The 19,074-nt window shown below is 52.2% G+C and overlaps 3 protein-coding genes across 4 annotated transcripts in view; 2 read left to right on the forward strand and 1 right to left on the reverse strand.

Moving 5' to 3' along the window:
* The window catches only part of ITGA7 (integrin subunit alpha 7), a 34,163-nt gene extending 29,705 nt beyond the window's left edge, over window positions 1–4,458 (reverse strand). Inside the window, 2 exon segments of the mRNA XM_019668997.1 lie at window positions 2,448–2,569; window positions 3,961–4,458. Of these exon segments, the coding sequence (XP_019524542.1) occupies window positions 2,448–2,569; window positions 3,961–4,166 (328 nt within the window). The 5' untranslated portion in view covers window positions 4,167–4,458.
* Window positions 4,459–10,667: 6,209 nt separating this feature from the next.
* BLOC1S1 (biogenesis of lysosomal organelles complex 1 subunit 1) lies at window positions 10,668–14,336 on the forward strand. Its single transcript, XM_019669136.1, has 4 exons — window positions 10,668–10,856; window positions 11,580–11,652; window positions 13,723–13,855; window positions 14,132–14,336. Exons 1-4 carry the CDS (start codon window positions 10,682–10,684, stop codon window positions 14,240–14,242), a joined length of 492 nt encoding a protein of 163 aa, XP_019524681.1. The 5' UTR covers window positions 10,668–10,681; the 3' UTR covers window positions 14,243–14,336.
* Window positions 14,337–14,425: 89 nt separating this feature from the next.
* Window positions 14,426–18,526, forward strand: RDH5 (retinol dehydrogenase 5). 2 transcript variants are annotated; one of them, XM_019669132.1, is made up of 5 exons: window positions 14,426–15,121; window positions 15,700–16,046; window positions 16,215–16,473; window positions 17,739–17,902; window positions 18,190–18,526. In XM_019669132.1, the coding sequence occupies exons 2-5, from the start codon at window positions 15,737–15,739 to the stop codon at window positions 18,411–18,413; spliced, it is 957 nt and encodes a 318-aa protein (XP_019524677.1). In that variant the 5' UTR covers window positions 14,426–15,121; window positions 15,700–15,736; the 3' UTR covers window positions 18,414–18,526. The 2 variants fall into 2 exon arrangements, with proteins under 2 accessions (XP_019524677.1, XP_019524678.1); XM_019669133.1 differs by having other exon boundaries at window positions 15,719–16,046.
* The last annotated feature ends 548 nt before the right edge of the window (window positions 18,527–19,074 follow it).

Consider the following 19,074-nt stretch of genomic DNA (forward strand, 5'->3'; position numbering starts at 1 on the left):
GTTTCTTAAGTCCTGGCAAGGTTAATACCATTGGCCATGCAATCATCACATTACATATGCACATACTCTCTGGGTGAGGGACCACATGCACAGCACACACACACACACACACACACACACACACACACACACACACACACACACAGCAACCCAAGCAGCCGGGCCAGCACTGCTAGTTTGAAAGAACCGCCTGTTCCCAGCACCTGTTCCTGATCTGGCCTTTCCTACCCATTCCCTGGCCCCATCCCCAAGTTCTGCCCTCCTCCCTGGTCCAGTTGAAAACCCTCCCAGAAATGCCAAGAATGCTGGGCGCAAAAGTAACAGGGGCCCAGACTGGCACCACAAGGTAGCCCAGGGACCAGCTTCGGAGGCCAAGCAAGAGGCTGGATGTGGGCCTGCTCCCCCACCCCCTCACCAGGGACCTGTCAAAGACCCCACCCCCAGCTACCCTGCCAGCCCAGGAGTCCATCAGTCACTCCAGCTGGCAGGGAGGTGGGGGCAAATTTCTCATTCTATCTCCAATCCTTCCCTCCCTTATTCTCCCCCTACTTCCTTAACCCCATTTCCTACCCTTCCTTCTCCCCACAGCTATGATTTTCCCACTCCTCCCACCCCATCCCACTCCTGCCCCCTCCCAGTATTCTCCTCCTCAGTCGCTTTCCCAGCTACAACTTTCTTGGCAAGGCAATTTTCCATAATCACAGCCAAGGTTTCTTCCCCGGGAGAGGACTGTGCTGGGAATGGAGGCTGCCTGGGTCCCCTGGGGCTGAACCCCCAGGCCAGGAGTGAAAGAGGGAGTGAGATGAGGTGATTGGCACCCAGCTGACTACAAGGATCCTCTCTCCAAAGAATGACAGACTCAACAGTGGTAGCCGGGCAAACCTCAAAGTCTCTCTCCCACAATGTTTTCCTCCATCTCCCTTCCTGGGGGGTAAGCCCAAAGCTGTGTGGGGCAATATTGCAGACAGGCATCTGTGGGGCACTGTGCCACTTCTGATGGTAAGGGAAGAGGGCAGGGCACAGAGCCATTCTCCCTTCCCACAACTCCTCCTCCTCTCTTAGCAGCTGTCATCCCATGTTAGGGCCAGTGTCAAGAGACAGAAGGGAGGGGAGAGTGGTAAGAAAGACAGCATGGCATGCATTCAGCATTCATTAACAACTATTTATTGAGAAACTATCTGCCAAGCCCTATGTCAGGCACTGGTGAGGCAAGGAAGTAATATCTACTCAGAATCTGCTATGGGTCAGGCCCTAGGTTAAATGCCAGGAACAAGAGAAACTAATGTTTATCACCCTCTACCTAGCTGCAGAGGCTAGGCAAGTTAAGTGCATTATCACATTTAATCTTCAAAATCCCACGCAAGGCTTCTTTTCTTGTCTTTCAGATGAAAACACTCACTCAGAGACATTAAGTAGTATGCTGGAATTCAAATGCACATCTGCCTAACTCCAATTCTCATGTCTTTTCCATCATACTCAGTGACAGGCCATCTTCAAAACATTGAGACCCCTCCAGAAAGGGAAGAAGAGGAATGAGAGGGGAAGGTACTCCAGGCAGAAAAAGAAACCAGGTGGCACAGCCAACCTTCAGACAAGTCCTCAGTACCCCCCACACGTCTCCAACACAGTGATGTACATCTCTTGGAGGACCAGGCTGTCTTATTCATCTTTGTGCTTGCCCCATAGGAGCCTGAACCCACACTTCATGTGGACTTACAGAGAAAGCTATTGCCTCAGCTGGTCAGCGCATAGCTAAGCACCAGAAGAAGCTAATAGTCAGTGTTCAATGCTTACAATCTCCTCTGGAGATCAAGAGGAGGGAGGTGGGAGGAAGAAAGGGGTCCATGAGGAGGAAAGAAGCTGAGCGCATGGATTTGCCCCACCCCGCCCTTGGCGGAGAACAGACCAGCCCATCCCTCCTGGAACGAGAGTTCCCACACGCAGCCTCTGTGGTCCCTCCACCTTTGGCCCAGTCACGCACTCCTTCTGGCTTCATCCCATGATCCCCAGCCACCCCAGACCTCTGGACAGAACAGTAGCCACAGCTGCAGCCACTGCAGAGAGCAAAGCAAAAACATGTTGGCAGCTGAGGGCAGAGGGACTCACTCCCTGGGAGCCGGGCAAAGAGAAAGTAAAGGAGAAGCCCGAGACCATTGCACCTCTTAGCAATCTACACACTCCAAATTCCCACCCAAGTCCAGCCGTCTCTGACTCTCTCAGTCTGGGTGGCCCTCTGGGGAGGGTTACTGGCTTAGCCTGGGGGTGCCCTGGCCAAGCCTTTGGAATTCGGCTCACTGTAGGCACTAAACCTATTATTTAGCTCTCTGGATCCCAAAACAGGAGTAATAGTACTAATACCTCATTGCATTAGCTATGGGCCTTACCCTATTCTAAGAGTTTTACATGGAGAAGACCTGGAACTCAAAAGCTAGGGATGAGTCAAGTACCTGGTTTCTCAAGGGCCACCAGGCAGCAGAGCACCCCCTGCTGGGGCAAAAGCCCTGTTAGGCAGTCAGGCCCCTCTGGGAATGCCTCCAGCTTGACTACTGGAGACAGAATCAGGGGCCACCTTCAGAGATGAGGGGGAAATGACAAGAGACCAAGCTATTAAAAATAACCTAGAACTTGCCTGGAAATAGCTCAGAGAGTTCAGCATGTCCTAAAAAGGCCTCCAGTCCTGAAACTCTGGCAGATGGGGGAAGAGGGAGGGAGAGAGACAGATGAGGAAGTGGACAGAAGGCTGAAGAAGAGATGAAGTCAGTTGCTTTCTATCTACCCCAAAGTTAGGGGGACCACACACCCTCCTCCATGATTACAGGGATAATGGAAGGAGAAAGATCAGAGCTAGCCCCTCCTCCCTAAGCAGGAAAAGAGAAATGGGTTCTTGTCACTACCCTCTGCCCCCAGGCCAATAGTAGCAGGGAGAAGACAGTCCCCGCGGACAGCATCGATCCCAGTAATGGACACTTAGTGTGGCTTAGGCACTGGCCTAAGAGAGAAAAGCCCCTTGGCAGGATGGGGTGGGAAGCTTTCTTCCCGTTCTTGCCTTTTTAAAATCATACATGAAGCTGGAGCCAATAGTACAGGAAGCATGACAGTCACAGGCCCCACGCACGTGTGTCCTTCTCCATGGGTCCTGAACTGATTACAAAATAACTAGAATTGTTCTCTGCCCCTCACTCCTCCCTGCCTTCCCCCAATGCTGAGATTCCTGGAGCTGGAAATTTCCTGAGGAGGATGAAGGGGAACAGCCTGGCCAGCATCCTTCCTGGATCTCTCTCTCTCTCTCTCTCTCCCCACCCGCCTTGTCTCTTGCTGCTGCTGCTGCTGCTGCTGCTGCTGCTGTGGCTACAACTTTTGGGGGCTATGTTTTCTGCCACTCTCTGTCACTAAACCATATAGTTCAAGTTGACAGACCCTGCAAAGTCCTCTCCCAACCTTCCCATAGTCTTGAGCCACAGAAGTAGCAGGTCTCTCCTGGTCTCCCGGTGTCCTGCTGCCCTCATTCCATCCTATGGCAATGCACTGGCAGGAATTTATTTCTGGAATCTATCTCCCATCCCTCCCACGGTACCTTCAGCCTCTTATCCTTTCCCAATCTTCCTGCCCTAAGAAGAAACCAAATGTTCAGTCCCCCTCCCTGAGGAAATGCAGCCCTTTGAAGGAGAGCAACAGACCCTGAGATCACTAGAGTAAGGATGAAGGTTAGGGGAGTGAGAGGAAGGCAAAAGGAGATAGTCCTTGCTAAGACAAGAACTTTGCACTCCAACTCATCCCCAAAGCAAGAGCCTGGGTCTGGGGGTCTGAGGGTACACCTCCAGACCCGAGAAAGAAAAGGCAAAGCTCCAGGATGGGGTCCAGGACATCTGTGTACAGTCGCGTCTTTGAGGTGAGAGATGAGGTGAGGGTACGGGATCCGTGGCTCGGGAACGGGGACTCTGGGCGGACGCGGTGACTCACCAGCTCTGGGGTCGGGGCTGTAGCTGCCGGTGCAGAGCCACAGAGAAGCCGAAGAGGCTTCCCGGCTCGCCCTCCTTGCGCAGGGCGCCCATCACATCCAGATTGAAGGCGACAGCCCCTGAGGAGAGCAGTCCGGCGAGCAAGGATCCAAGAAGGTAACAAATCCCGGGGACACCCCGAGGAACGTGGTCCGGAGTCCCGGCCATGGGGCTAACACCGTGTGCGCTCCCCGCGAGCGCAAGGAAACTCGCTCGCGCCCCAAGCCCCACGTCTCCAAGACGAGTCTCCGGTCTCGAGTCTCGCTGGTCTTCAGGGGTCTCCCAATTTTCACCGCTCGGTCGCCCACGCTGGTTGGCACCACTGCGGCAGCCGCGGCTCCGCGTCCGCTAGGGCTCCGGCCTCCGCCCCCGGGGCACCGCCCCGCCCCGCCCTCGGCCCGCCCCCCGTTCCGCGGCAGGTGGAGGCCGAGAGGCGTAGCGAAGGGATGCCCGGGCAGGCTGCCCCGGGTGGGACCTGGCCTCGTTTCCCTACCCCCGAGCCCTACCCAAGCTCCGCCCGCCGCCCCCTGTACGCTCTCCCCTTCCCCCACTCTTAGCCGGAGCCCGCGAGGGGTGGAGGCGGCGCCTAGGAATGGGGAGCGGGAGAGAAGTACAAAGAGAAAGGGACCAAAAAAGAGAAAGGAAGGTAAGAGATGAGAAGTGATGAGGCTAAAGGAGTCTGGGAAGAGAGAGAGCAGAAAGAGAGGAGATGAAAACAGAGCGGTCTCGGGCCTGGGTCCCTCGTGGTCCCTTAGCGCTCCCTTTCCTCTTGGTCACATGGAGCACCTCTCATGCTGTTCGATTCAAACCACTTCCCACCCCTTCCCATCCCGCCCCCAGAGCCCAGCAGTGATAAGTCGTCAGCATTCAGGGGAACAGAGGAAAAGACAGGCAAGAAGAGAAAGGAAAAACTCAGCAGGTCTGCGGAGGGGGAGCAAAGGAGGGGAGAAATAAAGGCAAGAGTGTGATCAACAAAGGATGGAATGAAGGGAGAACACACACACACGACTGAAGATGAGAGAGGAAGAGGAAAATAAGCTGGGAGGAGGGGGGAAAGGAAGGTGCCAAAGAAGTGCAAAGGTGAAGGAGATTGGACCCAAGAGACAGAGGGATGGGAAGGATGTCTCCAGGTCCCAGACCCTTCCCAGGACTGTACATGTCCCACCCTCCAAAGGGGAGGAGATTGGAGAGGACAGAGTCCTCGGCTGGCCCAGGCAGGATCTGGGTGGGGCTTTGCAGGGATCCCCACCGGGACCAATGGCCTGTCCCTTGTCCTCTCCCTTGCCCTCAGGCTGAAAAAGAAGCAAAGGGAGGGGGCACATTTTCCAACTCTCTTCTATTTATAACTCCAATCCAGAAATGGGGCCAGGAGGAGAGATAGGAAATGATTTGGCACAACTGGAACCTCACTTGTCCCACCTCCCCTTCCTAGTTGTCTTTATTAGTGGGTGTTAGTCTTGTGTATATCCATCTGTCCATCTTTCCTTTCTTTCTCTCACTGTCTGGTTTTGTCTCATCCCAAACTCTATTTCTGTTTCCCTTCTTGTCTCTTACTTGGACTCTTTCTCAGGCTGTTTCTCAATATCTCTAATGTTTTCTCTGCCCCTCAGATACTATCATATTCTTAAGATTCTCTCTTCTCCCTCCCTTTCTTAAAAGTCCCAGTATATGTCCTACCTAGTTCCTCTTTGCATGTTGCCTTTACCTCTCTTACTTCTTTGTCCAAGGTTATACTGTTTAAAAGCAAACAAACGGGTAGGCTCTCACTCTGCTGGCCCTGGGACAATCCTTGCCCTGGGTAAATTACTATGCATTTGAAAGTTTTGGGCTCCATTTTTGCAACACTACATTTGTGGCCATTCTATCCAGGGGGCTAACACACCTCTAAACAGGTGCTGTCGGCAGGCTGGCACCAGGATCCTACTGTTATCCACCAGATATGCCCTCTCCATCCCTGTTCTATTTCAGAGCCGCAGACAGTAGAAAACTGATATGAAAACACAGACTAGCAAAATCAGGATAGAACTCAGGACTCTCGACTCAACCCAGATCAAGATCAGAATGTCTGTAGAACCCCAGCTGCCTTCCCCTCTGCACCTGCAACTTCTGCCTCCCTCCAGCTCCACTTCACTGGCTCCTGCTAAATCCAAGGCTGAAATCAGACGCCAAGAATCTGCTTCTGACCTCCTCTGCCCAAATATTTGAAAAGTCACCTCATCGCCACAGGAGGAATAGCAGGAAAGAAGAGAGAGAAAGGCAACCCAAAATTAGCCTAGCTATAAATAGTGGGGCAAGGGAAGGCGGGAACATGCAAGAGCCCTAGAGCAGCCTAGTAAGTTTAGACATGTAGATTTTCCCTAAAGGAGAAGTGAGACCAGACTGTTGGAGTGTAGAGCAATATTGTAGGACTATTGTTGGTGAAGGAGGGAATGAAAACGCTAGAGGGATCCTGAGAATGGAGGAAGTTGAACATTAGAATAAACAACCTGCCAGGGAACTTCTTGTATTTGAGTCAAGAGTTTGAGAATTCATTAAATTAAAACCAATGCTGGTACTATGTGATTCTACTCATATAACATTCTCAAAACGATAGAACTATAGAGATGAACAACAGATTAGTGGTTGCCAGGGGACAGAGGGTTGAATATAAAAGTATAGCTCAGAGTTCCTTCATGTTGATGAAGAATTCTATATCTTGATTTGGGTGATGGTTCTTTGAGTAAAATTGCACAGAACTACATGCACATGCATTACACACACACACACACACACACACACACACTCACACACACACTTGAATGCATATAAAACACTTATGAAAATTGGATAAGGCCTGTAGGCTAATTAACAGTGTTGTAGCTATGTCAGCCTCCTGGTTTTGATATTGTGCTACAGCTATATAAGATGTCACCACTAGGGAAAGCTGGGTGAAGGGTACACAGGACTTCATGTAGTATTTTTGCAACTTCCTCTGAGTCTCTAACTATTTCAAAATAATTTTTAAAATGTATAAATGCCCAAGCTCAGAAAAGACTTTGGCCCCTGTCTGAGTGGAATCTGAGGCTTTCTCCAGCCCTTTCCCCCTCTAACAGCTTTCTTTCCCCTCCATCTGAGATCCCTATTTTCTGGCTGCTGTCTCTAGCTTTCAAGCAAATACTTCCAGAACACACACTGTAGGGTTAACACCTCCCTCCATCTCATCTGGCGGCAGGGCCTTAGAGCATGTGTCCCAGGGTCAGCCTTTTCCTCCCCACCATACACAACGTGAGTACTTTCTCACCCCACCCACCTCTCCAGCACTGGAATCTTTCTGCCTGCCTCTGGATTCTGGCTGTAGCCAAAGTTTGAATTATGGGAGTGGCTGGGAGAGAAAGAATATAAATGTGATTGAGGGGAGTCAGCGGGGACATGACTTGACCACTCTGGTCTTAGAGGATCCAAGGGAAACCCTTGCATCTTGGGAAGAAGAACTGGGAGGTCACTTCCCACAGGGAACCATTTAAACTGTTTAGAGGGCCCCTTTTCTTTGAGCACTGGCTTCAGGCCAACACTTGGAGCTTGGCCACGCCACCAGTGGCCCCCCTCTTGAAGCCCAGCCAGTTTTCCCAGTATGAGAAGCATTCTCCACTCAATCCATGTTCTCCCGCAGTCCTCACCCAACCCCTAACAACTCAGCAGCTTCCGGCCCTAATGGTTAGCCCAGCCAATCAGCTTGGAGCTTGCTAATTAAAGCTAAGTCTCAAAGAGGCCACAAAAGAACAGGGAAATAAGTGGAAGAAAAGAACATGGAATGGCATTCATTTATTCTAAGGGAAAATAATCTGGATGGGAAATTGTAAGGAGAGGTGGGCAGAAAGAGGTTTCAAATTTCAAAAGTTATTCTCCTGATATGCGTGCAGCATGCATCCATTTCTACCAAAGGCAGGTGGAGCAGAGCTTCAACCACAGCAAAAACTAAAGTTCAACAGTGAGCAAGAAGGGCCCAGAAAAAGAGCAGCTGGAGGACAACTCTGGAGAGATCAGCTGCAGCCCCTAAATACAGACCAGATACACAGATACAGGTATCCGTGTCCTCTCCCCAGCCCTAGGGAAAAGGAACAGCCAGTGTGTAGGAGAGGAAGGCAGGGCTACTCTCTACAGAATCCTGGCAGTCTCTATATTTACTGTGAAAATGTCAGACAGTTATGCCAAGTGGGGTGAGGGTAATATAGGATGCGCCTGGCACTCTCCCTGAGTCAGCCTAATCTTAACATTCGCAGACTGACCACTGAAACCCCAACACCAACCCCCTCCATTAGCCCCCTACCCTCTGTGTCACATCTCCCAAGTCACCTTTCTCTGGCACCCCTTCCAATCCCTGCCCTTCTCTCCCAGGCCCCACAGCTCTGTGAGTGAGGCACCAGGCATCTTCCAATCTGCCTCTATTTTGCTTGCTCACTGCAGTTAGAAGCTGAAGCCAGAGTTGGGGGAGGACTGGGCCAGGCTGCCCTGTGATGCTCTCACTCTTCCCGCTTCTATTGATCAGTCCTTCTCTGGAAAGGAGCCTCTTCCCAAACACTCCTCCTTTGCCAGGATTCTCTTCAACTGATGACCCACAAGCTGAAATGGCATAGCGACAAAAGACAGGGCCTCCTTTCCTGGGGTCTCTCCCATGGAGGAGTATAGTGCAGTGGTTACACTCAGGCTCTAGAGTCAGATAGCCTGGATTTGTATCCTAGCTTTGTTACTTCACTGCTCTGTACCTGAGAGTCTTCATATGCAAATTGGGGATGACAATAATAACACTTCACAGGATAGTTCTAGGGATTAAATGAATACATGTAAAGTGCTTGACTGACCCACAGTAAGTGTTCAGGAAATGTTGGAAAAAGAAATTATAGTATACATGTAAGCATCGACACACACAGAGCATCCAGCATTTTTTTTTAAGATTTTATTGGGGAATTGGGAGAGGGGAACAGTGTTGGGGAATCGGGGAAGGGGGGCAGACAGGTTGCTGTTGGTTCTTCAGTTCTTCAGTCTAGTTGTGGAGGACGTCGCTTCACTGGCCCATGTTGGTATTATCATTGCGCTCTTCCCAGGTGAGGCAGATCGGTCGCCGGCCTCTGGATGGCCACTCACGGCAGCTCTTGGCAGCTCACACCTGCTGCCAGCTGCTCACGCTGGCTGCCGGCCACACACGGTAGCTTATGGCAGCCCACTGCAGCCGGGGCTGCAGCCTACGCCATGGCCAGCAACTCACGGCAGCCCAGCTCCAGGTTAAGCTGTTGTTCATCATCTTAGCTGTAGAGGGCAGTGTCACTGGCCCTCATGTGGGATCCGAATCAGGGCCCTGCTGCACAGAGCTGGCATTCCAAGCCAGCTCTTAACCAACGTGTCACTTGGCCGGCCCCAGCATTTTTATTCAGAGGTTTTATTTTGGCACTTAACGTTCTGGTTTATACTGCCACTTAACCATTTCCCTCACTAATCCTTCAATGGTCGCACATCTCCCAGGATTTAAAATGTTATTCTGCAAATAACTGAATGAATCAAGCCATCAGTAATCCTCAACTCTTTCTCAGAAAATTCAAGAATGTTTTATTCTAACTCAGTCAGCACCCATTTCTCCTCCTCCTGCAAGTTGATGTAATGCAGTCAATTTTCAACTATGTAACTGAATCACAAAATGAGAGCATGCCAAAGTTGGAAATAACTTTAGATGTGGTTTAGTCCAGGGATTCTCAACCTTCAATGCATTTAGAATCATCTGAACAACTTTTTTTTTAAATACTTATGCCTGGGCTCTACCCCTCAGAGAGCTAGTTAAGTAGTCGAGAGCCAGAGCATTTTTTAAAAACTTCCCAGGTAATTCTAATGTTTAGCCAGGACTGAGAATCACTTATGTAATCCAATCCCCTAATTTTACTAAGGAGAAAACCCAAATCCAGAGTCACCCAGCATGTTAGTGCATGGTACACCAAGAGACTGTGGCAGTGGCAAGAATACGTTGATGGTGTTTATAACTTTTTCTTATTGGAGTTAATCCCGGAAGCATTTTTCTCAGTTCAGAGAGGTGTTATGTAATTTACCTTTTACTTTGACAGCAGCACTTACTCTTCTAGTGAGACTGAAATGGGTTCACATTCCCTGACCACAAAAGGACAGAGATGGAATTGCACATAGCCAGCCAAATTAGCAAAGCTCCCTAGGAGGCCGCTTTAAGGGCCGAAAACACTGCTTCTCTGCAATGATCACCCAGCGCTTAGGAACCTCAGCGGGGTGAAAAGAGAGAGGGCTGGAGAAGAAAGGAAAGCGGTCCCTCCTAGAGGGAGGGAGCTGGGAATCGACTGAGAACCGGCCGGAGCTGCCAGGAGGGAAAGGCGAGGAAGGAGAAGAATTTCAATGAGTCCAGGGAGGCTCTGCTCCCTCAATAACCAAACCGTGATGGACAGCCTGGCAACCAACCCCCTTCACCACTACCACCACGCCTCGGGAGCCTGAGAGCCAAAGGAGATGTTAAAAATGAACTCTGCAATATGGGTGCTAAAGAAAACTGCTTCCAACACTCATCAAAAGATGAACACCCAATAAGGACAAGAGCTCACCTGTCCCCAAACCTCTACTATTCTCTCCCATCCCAGCCAAGATCTTCACTACCTGCCAACCTTGTCTCAAAAAGGGGAGGTTCCCGGCCTCACGTGATGTTGCAGTCACGTGACCCGGGTCTTGCTGGGGCCGAGGTGTGCGTTCCAGCTCCTGGAGTCGGAGCGGGCGGGGAGTGCTCGCCCCACCCCAGCCCCCAGCCTGACGCGACCATGTTGTCCCGCCTGCTGAAGGAACACCAGGCCAAGCAGAATGAACGCAAGGAGCTTCAGGGTGAGCCGAATGTCCAGTCTACGGTTTTCTCTCCCGCCGCGGCCTAGCCTCAGCCCGGAGCCTGGACCGCGAGTAACGGCCCAGATCCAGGGGAGGACGAGGGCTAGTGGCACGGGCATGGGGGGAGGCTTTTTTGGAAATTCCGTTCCCCGGCCAACAAGCTCCGGTCCCTTTAGCAGCACTCCCGCTCCCTCTGCAAACGCCTCCCACTCTCGATTTCCGCGGCCTGCTAGTTCCGCCCACTGCTCACGGAACGCTGTGCCGATTGGTCCAGGCAGCCTCTCATCCTGGAAGTGGGAAGGGACGTTCCTGAAGAGGGGAGGGTGTTGGGGACCCTACAGAGACTGGATTCTTGGTGGCCTGAAATCATCGAAACAGGCGTGGGGCCCTCGCTTCCTGAACCCGGGCTGGGAATCCGAAGTTACCAATCCTTAGGCCAAGAAAGTGGGAAGAGTGCCTGGGAGTCTGGAGGCCTGGACGCTGCCCACTAACTCGTTAGCGTCTCTTGGCGAGTCGCTTCCCCTCCCAGGGTACCAGTTTCCTCACGTCTAAAATGAAAAGGCTTGCTTTCTGTTTGGCCAAGTCCTTTTCAGCCTTGGCACTCTGACGTTAGTTGAGATGTCCCCGCAACTAGCAGAATAGTAATGAATGGGCGGGGAACCTTCAGCACCACCCCTCAAAAAACCAAGTCGACATTCCGATCCCTTTCCCCCCTCCCCCCAGAGAAGAGGAGGCGAGAGGCTATCACTGCAGCGACCTGCCTGACAGAAGCTTTGGTGGATCACCTCAATGTGGGGTATGAACCTCTTCCCATCGACACGAGCTGCCCCCGTGTCTAGCGCGGTGCAGAGTGCTCACACTTGAGGGAGTGAGGCGTTCCACTCAGTCCCCTACCCAGTTTAAGTTTATGGAGAGAGGCTTGAGTCAGCTCTGGCCCCTAACGTTGGGCAGGAAGAAGCCGCAGTGGTTGGAGAAGCAGCCAGATTTCCCCCTCCCCACGATAACCCTTAGTGCTCACAGCTTGCCGTCTGCCCACTTCCCTTTACCCCTCCAAGTCCAGCTGTCACTTTGGTGGGAGGCAAGGCACCCTCCTTCACCACAGCTTACCACCCTCTCTACCTCCCACCCTCTGGCAGGCCTGGGGAGCAGCTGTCAGGAAGGAGATGGCACAGCTGGTGAGGTGAAAGCAGAACCTATGCCAGGAGCTACAGCAGAGCCCGGCTGTCTCTGCCCTTCCTTTGGGTCTCCAGGGACCACCCCCTGCTCCAGTCCTAGAAGAGAATGCCAATAATAACCAAAGACGGTAGAAGGAGCAATGAATATTGTCACTTGACCCTGAGTGACCCAGAAGAGTGCAGAGGTGATGATTTGATAGGCTGCCTGTGGGAAGAAAGGAGGCAGTGTGATGCCTTCTATCCCAGAGCAAGTAGAATAGCTTGGCTGTGAATGCAGAGACTGAGTCACCCAACTGAGCCAGGCAGGGGCTGTCATCTTCATTACTCATTTTTGGGGAAGATTAGGGGAAGACAAGCCTGTGGTTGGAGCCTCTGATCCCCCCACACACACGTCCCACCCCCACCCCTACCCCTGCCCCAGGCCTTTCCCTTTACTCAGTACAAATAATAGAAAGCAGGAGTTCAACAAGAAAAACTGGGATTTCAGGAACTCAAAGGGGAATCTTGAAGCATTGGGAGCCCCCTGCTCTTAACTGTTTCAGCTCCTACACCACCTCGTAATGTGGCCCAGCTGTCCCTAAAGAGAAGGGACGGGGTCTACCCGCTCTCCTCCCACCCACGTTGGCGCCTCCTGGGCTCTGCTGTGAGGCTGGCCTGGGCTTCTTCCTTTGCTAAGGGCCACCCCACTTTCGGTTTAGAGGGCAGCTAAGCCAAAGCCAGATTAGAAAGGGTTTTGTGTTGCTGCCCACGGCTCCTCTCATTCCCTGAAAAGGAACACAAAGGCTTCGTCTATCTCAGCCCCTGTCAGGTGTCCTTCCCACTCTCTCTACCCCGCCAACCCTGTGCCCCCTCCAGCCCCCACAGATTCCAGTGGGTGGGGGCACCGGATGTGGAGTCTCCCAGCTGACCTAGAGCTTTGTGGTGGGAAGTGAAAGACTCACCAGCCAATAAGAGAAAACAGTTATTGCACAATTATTGTGCAGTTACTGCAGGATGGTTGAGGGGGGGATGGGGACAGGCAGAGAGCTGGGGATACCAACCTCTTGGCAGTAATGGTAACTGCAGCCAGCACCTTGATTGAGGAGGAAAAAGCTATTGCATAGAGCAGAAGAAAAGGAGAACGTGTGCATGTGTTTTCATTCATCTGTGTGGGAGAGAGGAGAAGGGTTGGAAGAGAGACTGAGAGCCAAGACACAGCCCCTGGGAGATCTTCTCTCGACCCTGAGTTCCTGGGGAGGGGGTTGCTCTCCCATCCCACCCCAGATTCAGGGAGTGGCCCAAGTTCCCTTCCCAATTACTTGCACAGATCTCTGGGCTTCCAATCACTACCAGATGTGTCCCTGCTGCTGGATTTTCCCAGCTTCCCTGTGCCTCCTTTTCCTTCCCAGCTTCTTCTTCAGGCATAGCCCCCCACCCAGGTTAGCCCTCCCTCTCCCCACCCAGCTTCAGGAACTCTTTTTGGGGGTAGGAGATGGTATGTTTCTCAGCTAGGCTCTCCTGGGAATCCTGGGAATGGGAAAGAGCTGGGTTCATATTAGTCTCCTTTGCATCATATCCCAGAATGGCCAAAATCATGAGGTTTTCCCCAGGCTGATTCCTGGCTGACCTCCTACTCTTGCAGTGGTATATTAGTCCTAGAGACCACTCCTACCAGTTGGATGAGTTGATCTCCTCCCTCCTCCGACCTCTAGTGTGGCCCAGGCCTACATGAACCAGAGAAAGCTGGACCATGAGGTGAAGACCCTGCAGGTGCAGGCCGCCCAGTTTGCCAAGCAGACAGGCCAATGGATCGGGATGGTGGAGAACTTCAACCAGGCACTCAAGGTGGGCCACACTCCCTACATCACCAGCCCCATCCTGAGCCCCCACTGAATGCCTCCAGTCAAGTCACCTCGGGCCTGGGCTAAGGAAGAAGTGGGGATGGTTCAGAAACCCCATCTATGGCCTCAGTGTCAGAGAAGCTAGAAAAAGAGATAAAGGCAGTTGGTGGGTCCAAGCAAAGCCCTTTATAGGGTTTAGGTGGATAAGTGCCCCCATTCATCCCCCAGAGCCACACTCTACCCACCCTGATTCATGGACTCCACCACCTCCCCTTCCCAGGAAATCGGGGATGTGGAGAACTGGGCTCGGAGCATCGAGCTGGACATGCGCACCATTGCCACCGCCCTGGAATACGTCTACAAAGGACAGCTGCAGTCAGCCCCATCCTAGCCCCTCTTCCGTCCCCCTTACCCTGCGCCTCCTACCTCCCCATGGGGCAGGAGTGGGGCTGACAGGCCATGAATAAAACACAAGCTTCCATTTCTCTGTGGTACCTTTCCAGGAGCTACTAGCTCAGCCTGGTGAGGTGGAGTGGAAGGGTCAAAAACTTTCCCGAGGGGACAGGCACCTTTTGGGTAGAGGGTAGAAGTAACTTCCTCTTACTGTCCTAACTCTCTTTTCCTCCTCGGGCCTGGTGCTGGTGCCTATTGGGTAAGCAGAGCAGGGAGGTTCCCACATGTCCCCAGAAAAGGTCCTAGTGGGCCCTGCACCAAGCCTCCTAACTCAGGACTTCAGTTTCCTGCAGAGGAGAAATCAGACAGGAAGTGGACCTGGTCCCGATTCTGGCGATCTGCCTCTCCACGTGCTCATGGCCTCACCCAGCCTGGTGCTAAGCAGTATCATGAGTCTGCACCAGGTGGGAGATTAACTCTTGAGTGTGGGACACTTCCGGACCAGGAACGGGGAGGAATAGCAGGTCCAAGGTCACCAACAGAGGGGGGTAGCTGATATCCTTGACATATCCCTCCTGGGAATCCATGACATAAGTGCTCAGAAACCTTGTCTGGAAAAGATAGCCAAGAAGGGGGTCCGTGCATGCCTGGTCTGTGCCAAGCCCTGCCTTCAGCCGGCGGGCTCCAGTTTCCCTGGCTCCTCCTCCCAGCCCTCCCCACTACAGCCCACATGCACTTAATACGTCTGGCACCCAGTCCACCCGCTGCGGACTTTGGCCTTAGCTGTAGCCTGGGAAGACTGGGAGCAAAGTCTCTCAAACAAAGCAAAAGAAGAAGCTTCCAGTGTCGTTGTACCTGCTAGCTTTCCCCAGAGGAGGTAAGCAGGGTACCGGGAGCTGGGGTGCTAGAAGACTTGCGAGATATTACATGTATTGATAACTCCAAGTTTTAAGCTTTTAACGTGCTTCCTCACACATTCTCCCCTTTGATCCTTCACAACTCCCCGGTAGGCATGGTGGGTGTCAGTCCCACTTGGCAGATGAGAAAACAGGTTCAGAAACTCAGTGAGATGGTCAGCATTACACAGGAAGTTTGGAGCCACCAGAAATGAAATGCAGGACTCTGCTCTGTGTATGTTTCCTCAAACAAGGCCCAGCTTACATGTAGAGTTCAGATGTCCCTGATTTCGCAGGAGAGAAGAGGTGATGGCAAATAAGAACTTCCTCCTGTTCCCGTGCAGCAGGGCTGCACTCAGGATCCGGCTCATCTGGTTTTCGTTGTTAGCCATAAATACTGGGTCCAAATCCTTGCTTTGCCTAGATGAGGCATAATTTGCCATTTATCTGCCAAGCAGACAATTTCTCAAAATGCTGGGACCAGAGACTTTCAGCTAGGAAGGATATTAGGGGCAAAGGCCTATGGGCTAGAGTAAACTAGACAAGTTTTCCTGCCCAGCCTCGGCTGCCACCTGCAGGTCACTTGGGCTGAGGCCATGTGGCTGCCTCTGCTACTGGGAATCTTGCTCTGGGCAGCGCTGTGGTTGCTCAGGGACCGGCAGAGCCTGCCCCCAAGAGATGCCTTCGTCTTCATCACCGGCTGTGACTCAGGCTTCGGGCGGCTTCTGGCACTGAGGCTGGACCAGAGAGGTTTCCAAGTCCTGGCCAGCTGCCTGACCCCCTCTGGGGCAGAGGACCTACAGCAGGTGGCCTCCTCCCGCCTTCATACTACCCTGCTGGATGTCACTGATCCCCAGAGTGTCCAGCGGGCAGCTAAGTGGGTGGAAACACATGTTGGGGAAAGAGGTGAGTATGGCTGGGGCCACTGGGAACGGTGTAGAGTCTTCATTCACAGGTGCTGTGGGAAGCCAGAGGGACTATTAGGGGGAGGAGTAGTGCTCAGGTCCTCCCAGAAAGGAGAGGGGCCCTTGAAATGGCCCACCTACCCTCAGTGTCTGTCTCACCTCCCCACAGGGCTTTTTGGTCTGGTGAATAATGCTGGTGTGGCTGGCATCATTGGGCCCACACCATGGCTGACCCGGGACGACTTCCATCGGGTGCTGAATGTGAACACATTGGGTCCCATCGGGGTCACCCTTGCCTTGCTACCCCTACTGCAGCAGGCCCGGGGCCGGGTGATCAATATCACCAGCGTGCTGGGTCGCTTGGCAGCCAGTGGTGGGGGCTACTGTGTCTCCAAGTTTGGCCTGGAGGCCTTCTCGGATAGCCTGAGGTAAGGGGCAGGGCCCCGGGCTCCCAGCCCAAGGGTGGCCCACTCAACAAAAGAATTAGTGTCTGCCCTGCAGAGATGATTAAAGCACATGTAGTGGCATACATCAGAGGAGACACGTTAGGGCTCAACTTCATGGGTTCAAATGCAAGCCTCTCATGCGATATTTGTGACCTTAAAAGTTAGTTCTCTTTACCCCAGTTTATTCCTTGTCTGTTAAATCAGGATGAAAAGACCTGCTTCTTGGGTGTTGTGAGTGAAATGAGGTACATGTAAGGCCTCAACAGTGCCTAGCATATAGAAAATGCCCCCAAAAGCATATCATTATTATTAGTGTTATTATTAATAACAATTATTACGATAAGCTGGTACCTTTACATAATATTTTCTCATTACTTCCCCCAGCAGCCCTACAAGGGTAGGTATTAATACCCATAGAGTAACATAACTTACCCAAGGCCACACTGGGACTGTCTGCTCTCCTACAGAGCCCGGTCACTCTGTTCTTCTGCCCCTTATCTTTAGACAATAATGTTTAAAGTCCTATGAGAACACAGTGGAGACACAGGAGACACAGAGGATGACACAGGAGCAGGGCCTGAATTTTGAGCAGAATTAGGAGTCCTCGAAGCTAAGCCAAACTTCTGAAGGAAGCCTGCCTTCGTCACCATCACTCAGCAAATAATTTCAATATCGATTTTTGTCCCTATCCCTCAGTCTTAATTTTCCAATCGGCACCATGGAACCATACTTTATACTTGGGTTTCTGCATCTTTGCCAGGGTGGTTAGATGTATCCCCACTTTCCTCCAGCAAATTCCGGTCTACACCCTTCATATCCAGCACTATGGACTCCCTGAGCTAGGGAATGGGGTTCTTCCAGGTTTGGAGTTGGCAAACTGTGGTTCTCAGGCCAGATCTGGCCAGCCACCTACCAGCTAATAATGGTTTTTACATTTTTAAATGGTTATATAAGTACCTATATATCATTAAATTTTAGGCCTGCAGTACCAAAAGTATTTACTATCTGACCTTTTAAGAAGTTTGCTGACCTGTTCTAGGTCATAGAATACAAAGGAAAACGAATCTCAAAAATACCTCCCTTCCTCTCTCCCACTTGCCCCTCATTCCAGGGCAGCAGTCCTTACTGTCAGGACCCCTGTCCCTGGTCTGTGATAACTTTCCCATCTTAGCCCCCATCCATGTCCCTGAAGTCCCCTCCCTATGAGGGCAAGAACCCAGAAACTTCCCCCCCTGTCCCCACTCCAGGCGGGATGTGGCTCCTTTTGGGATACGAGTCTCCATCGTGGAGCCTGGCTTCTTCCGAACCCCTGTGACAAATCTGGAGAGTTTGGAGGACGCCCTGCAGGCCTGCTGGGCACGGCTGCCTGCAGCCACTCAGGCCCACTATGGGGAAGACTTCCTCACCAAGTGTAAGTAGCAGGACCCATATAGGGGGGCATACGAAGGGAAACGAGTGTGCCAGAAAGGTCAGTCCTGCACCGGCCTGCTGGGAGGAGGGCGGTAGGTCAGAAAGGGGGTGAGGATGAGTAGGATGCCACCCAGGCCATGTGGAGCCCGCCCACTCCCCAAACTGGGCATGGGACTAAGGATTCCCCTCACCTCTGCTGGGCAACAAGCCCCAGGACCCACAAGAGAGGGCCTGAGATGGGCTGGAGCAGGACAGGGACACTAATTACAACCACCCACTGGGCTGCAGACTTACAAGTGCAGCAGCGTGTCATGAACCTGATCTGTGACCCGGACCTAACCAAGGTGAGCAGGTGCCTGGAGCATGCCCTGACTGCTCGTCACCCCAGAACCCGCTACAGCCCAGGCTGGGACGCCAAGCTGCTCTGGCTGCCAGCCTCCTATCTGCCAGCCAGCCTGGTGGATGCTGTGCTCAGCTGGGTCCTTCCCAAGCCTACCCAGGCAGTCTACTGAATCCAGCCTTCCAGCAAGAGATTGTTCAAGTCCAAGAACTTGATTTGTCCCCACCCTGGTACTGCCTGGTGCCTGGCATAAAATAGACAATAAATATGTAGTTTAAAACAAAAAACACAGGAGGGCAAAGATGAAGGTGCTCCATTTAAGTGCTAACTACCCTAGGCTGCCTTGTTGCCCAAGGTCTCTGGCCTGTTTAGTGCCTGCTAAATTAGAACCCACTGTGGGGCACAAGGTGGCAGGCAGTCTTGCATCTCCAGGTGATCTTTGAAGCTGCACCTAAGGGAATGTCCACCAGAGGGCATTACTGGACGTTTCCTTTATTCTCTACATGGAGTAATGTTGCAATTCAGTGTCTGGAGTGGGAATGGCAGTTATATATTTTTCTTGAGGGGGTGAGGGAAGGTGGTGAGGAGGGGTCAGGGCCAGGCTTAGTGGTTTCCATGGAAAAAAAAGGCAGTACCCACTTAAATTCTGTTATCTAAGTCAAGGATGGATACTGGCCACACAGGTGTCGAAGCCAACTTACCACCCTGAAAGGAGCCAGGCCCCTGGGTAGGGCAAGGAGTTGCTGGGCTCTCAGAGGTGAACAGAAGGCCAGGGAGACGATGTCCATGGTACACAGTGGGCTGGCCTCTCCCAGGTAGAACCTTTGTGGGGA

This window comes from Hipposideros armiger, unplaced genomic scaffold (genome assembly GCF_001890085.2).
Source record: "Hipposideros armiger isolate ML-2016 unplaced genomic scaffold, ASM189008v1 scaffold_548, whole genome shotgun sequence".
Lineage (NCBI taxonomy): Eukaryota > Metazoa > Chordata > Mammalia > Chiroptera > Hipposideridae > Hipposideros > Hipposideros armiger.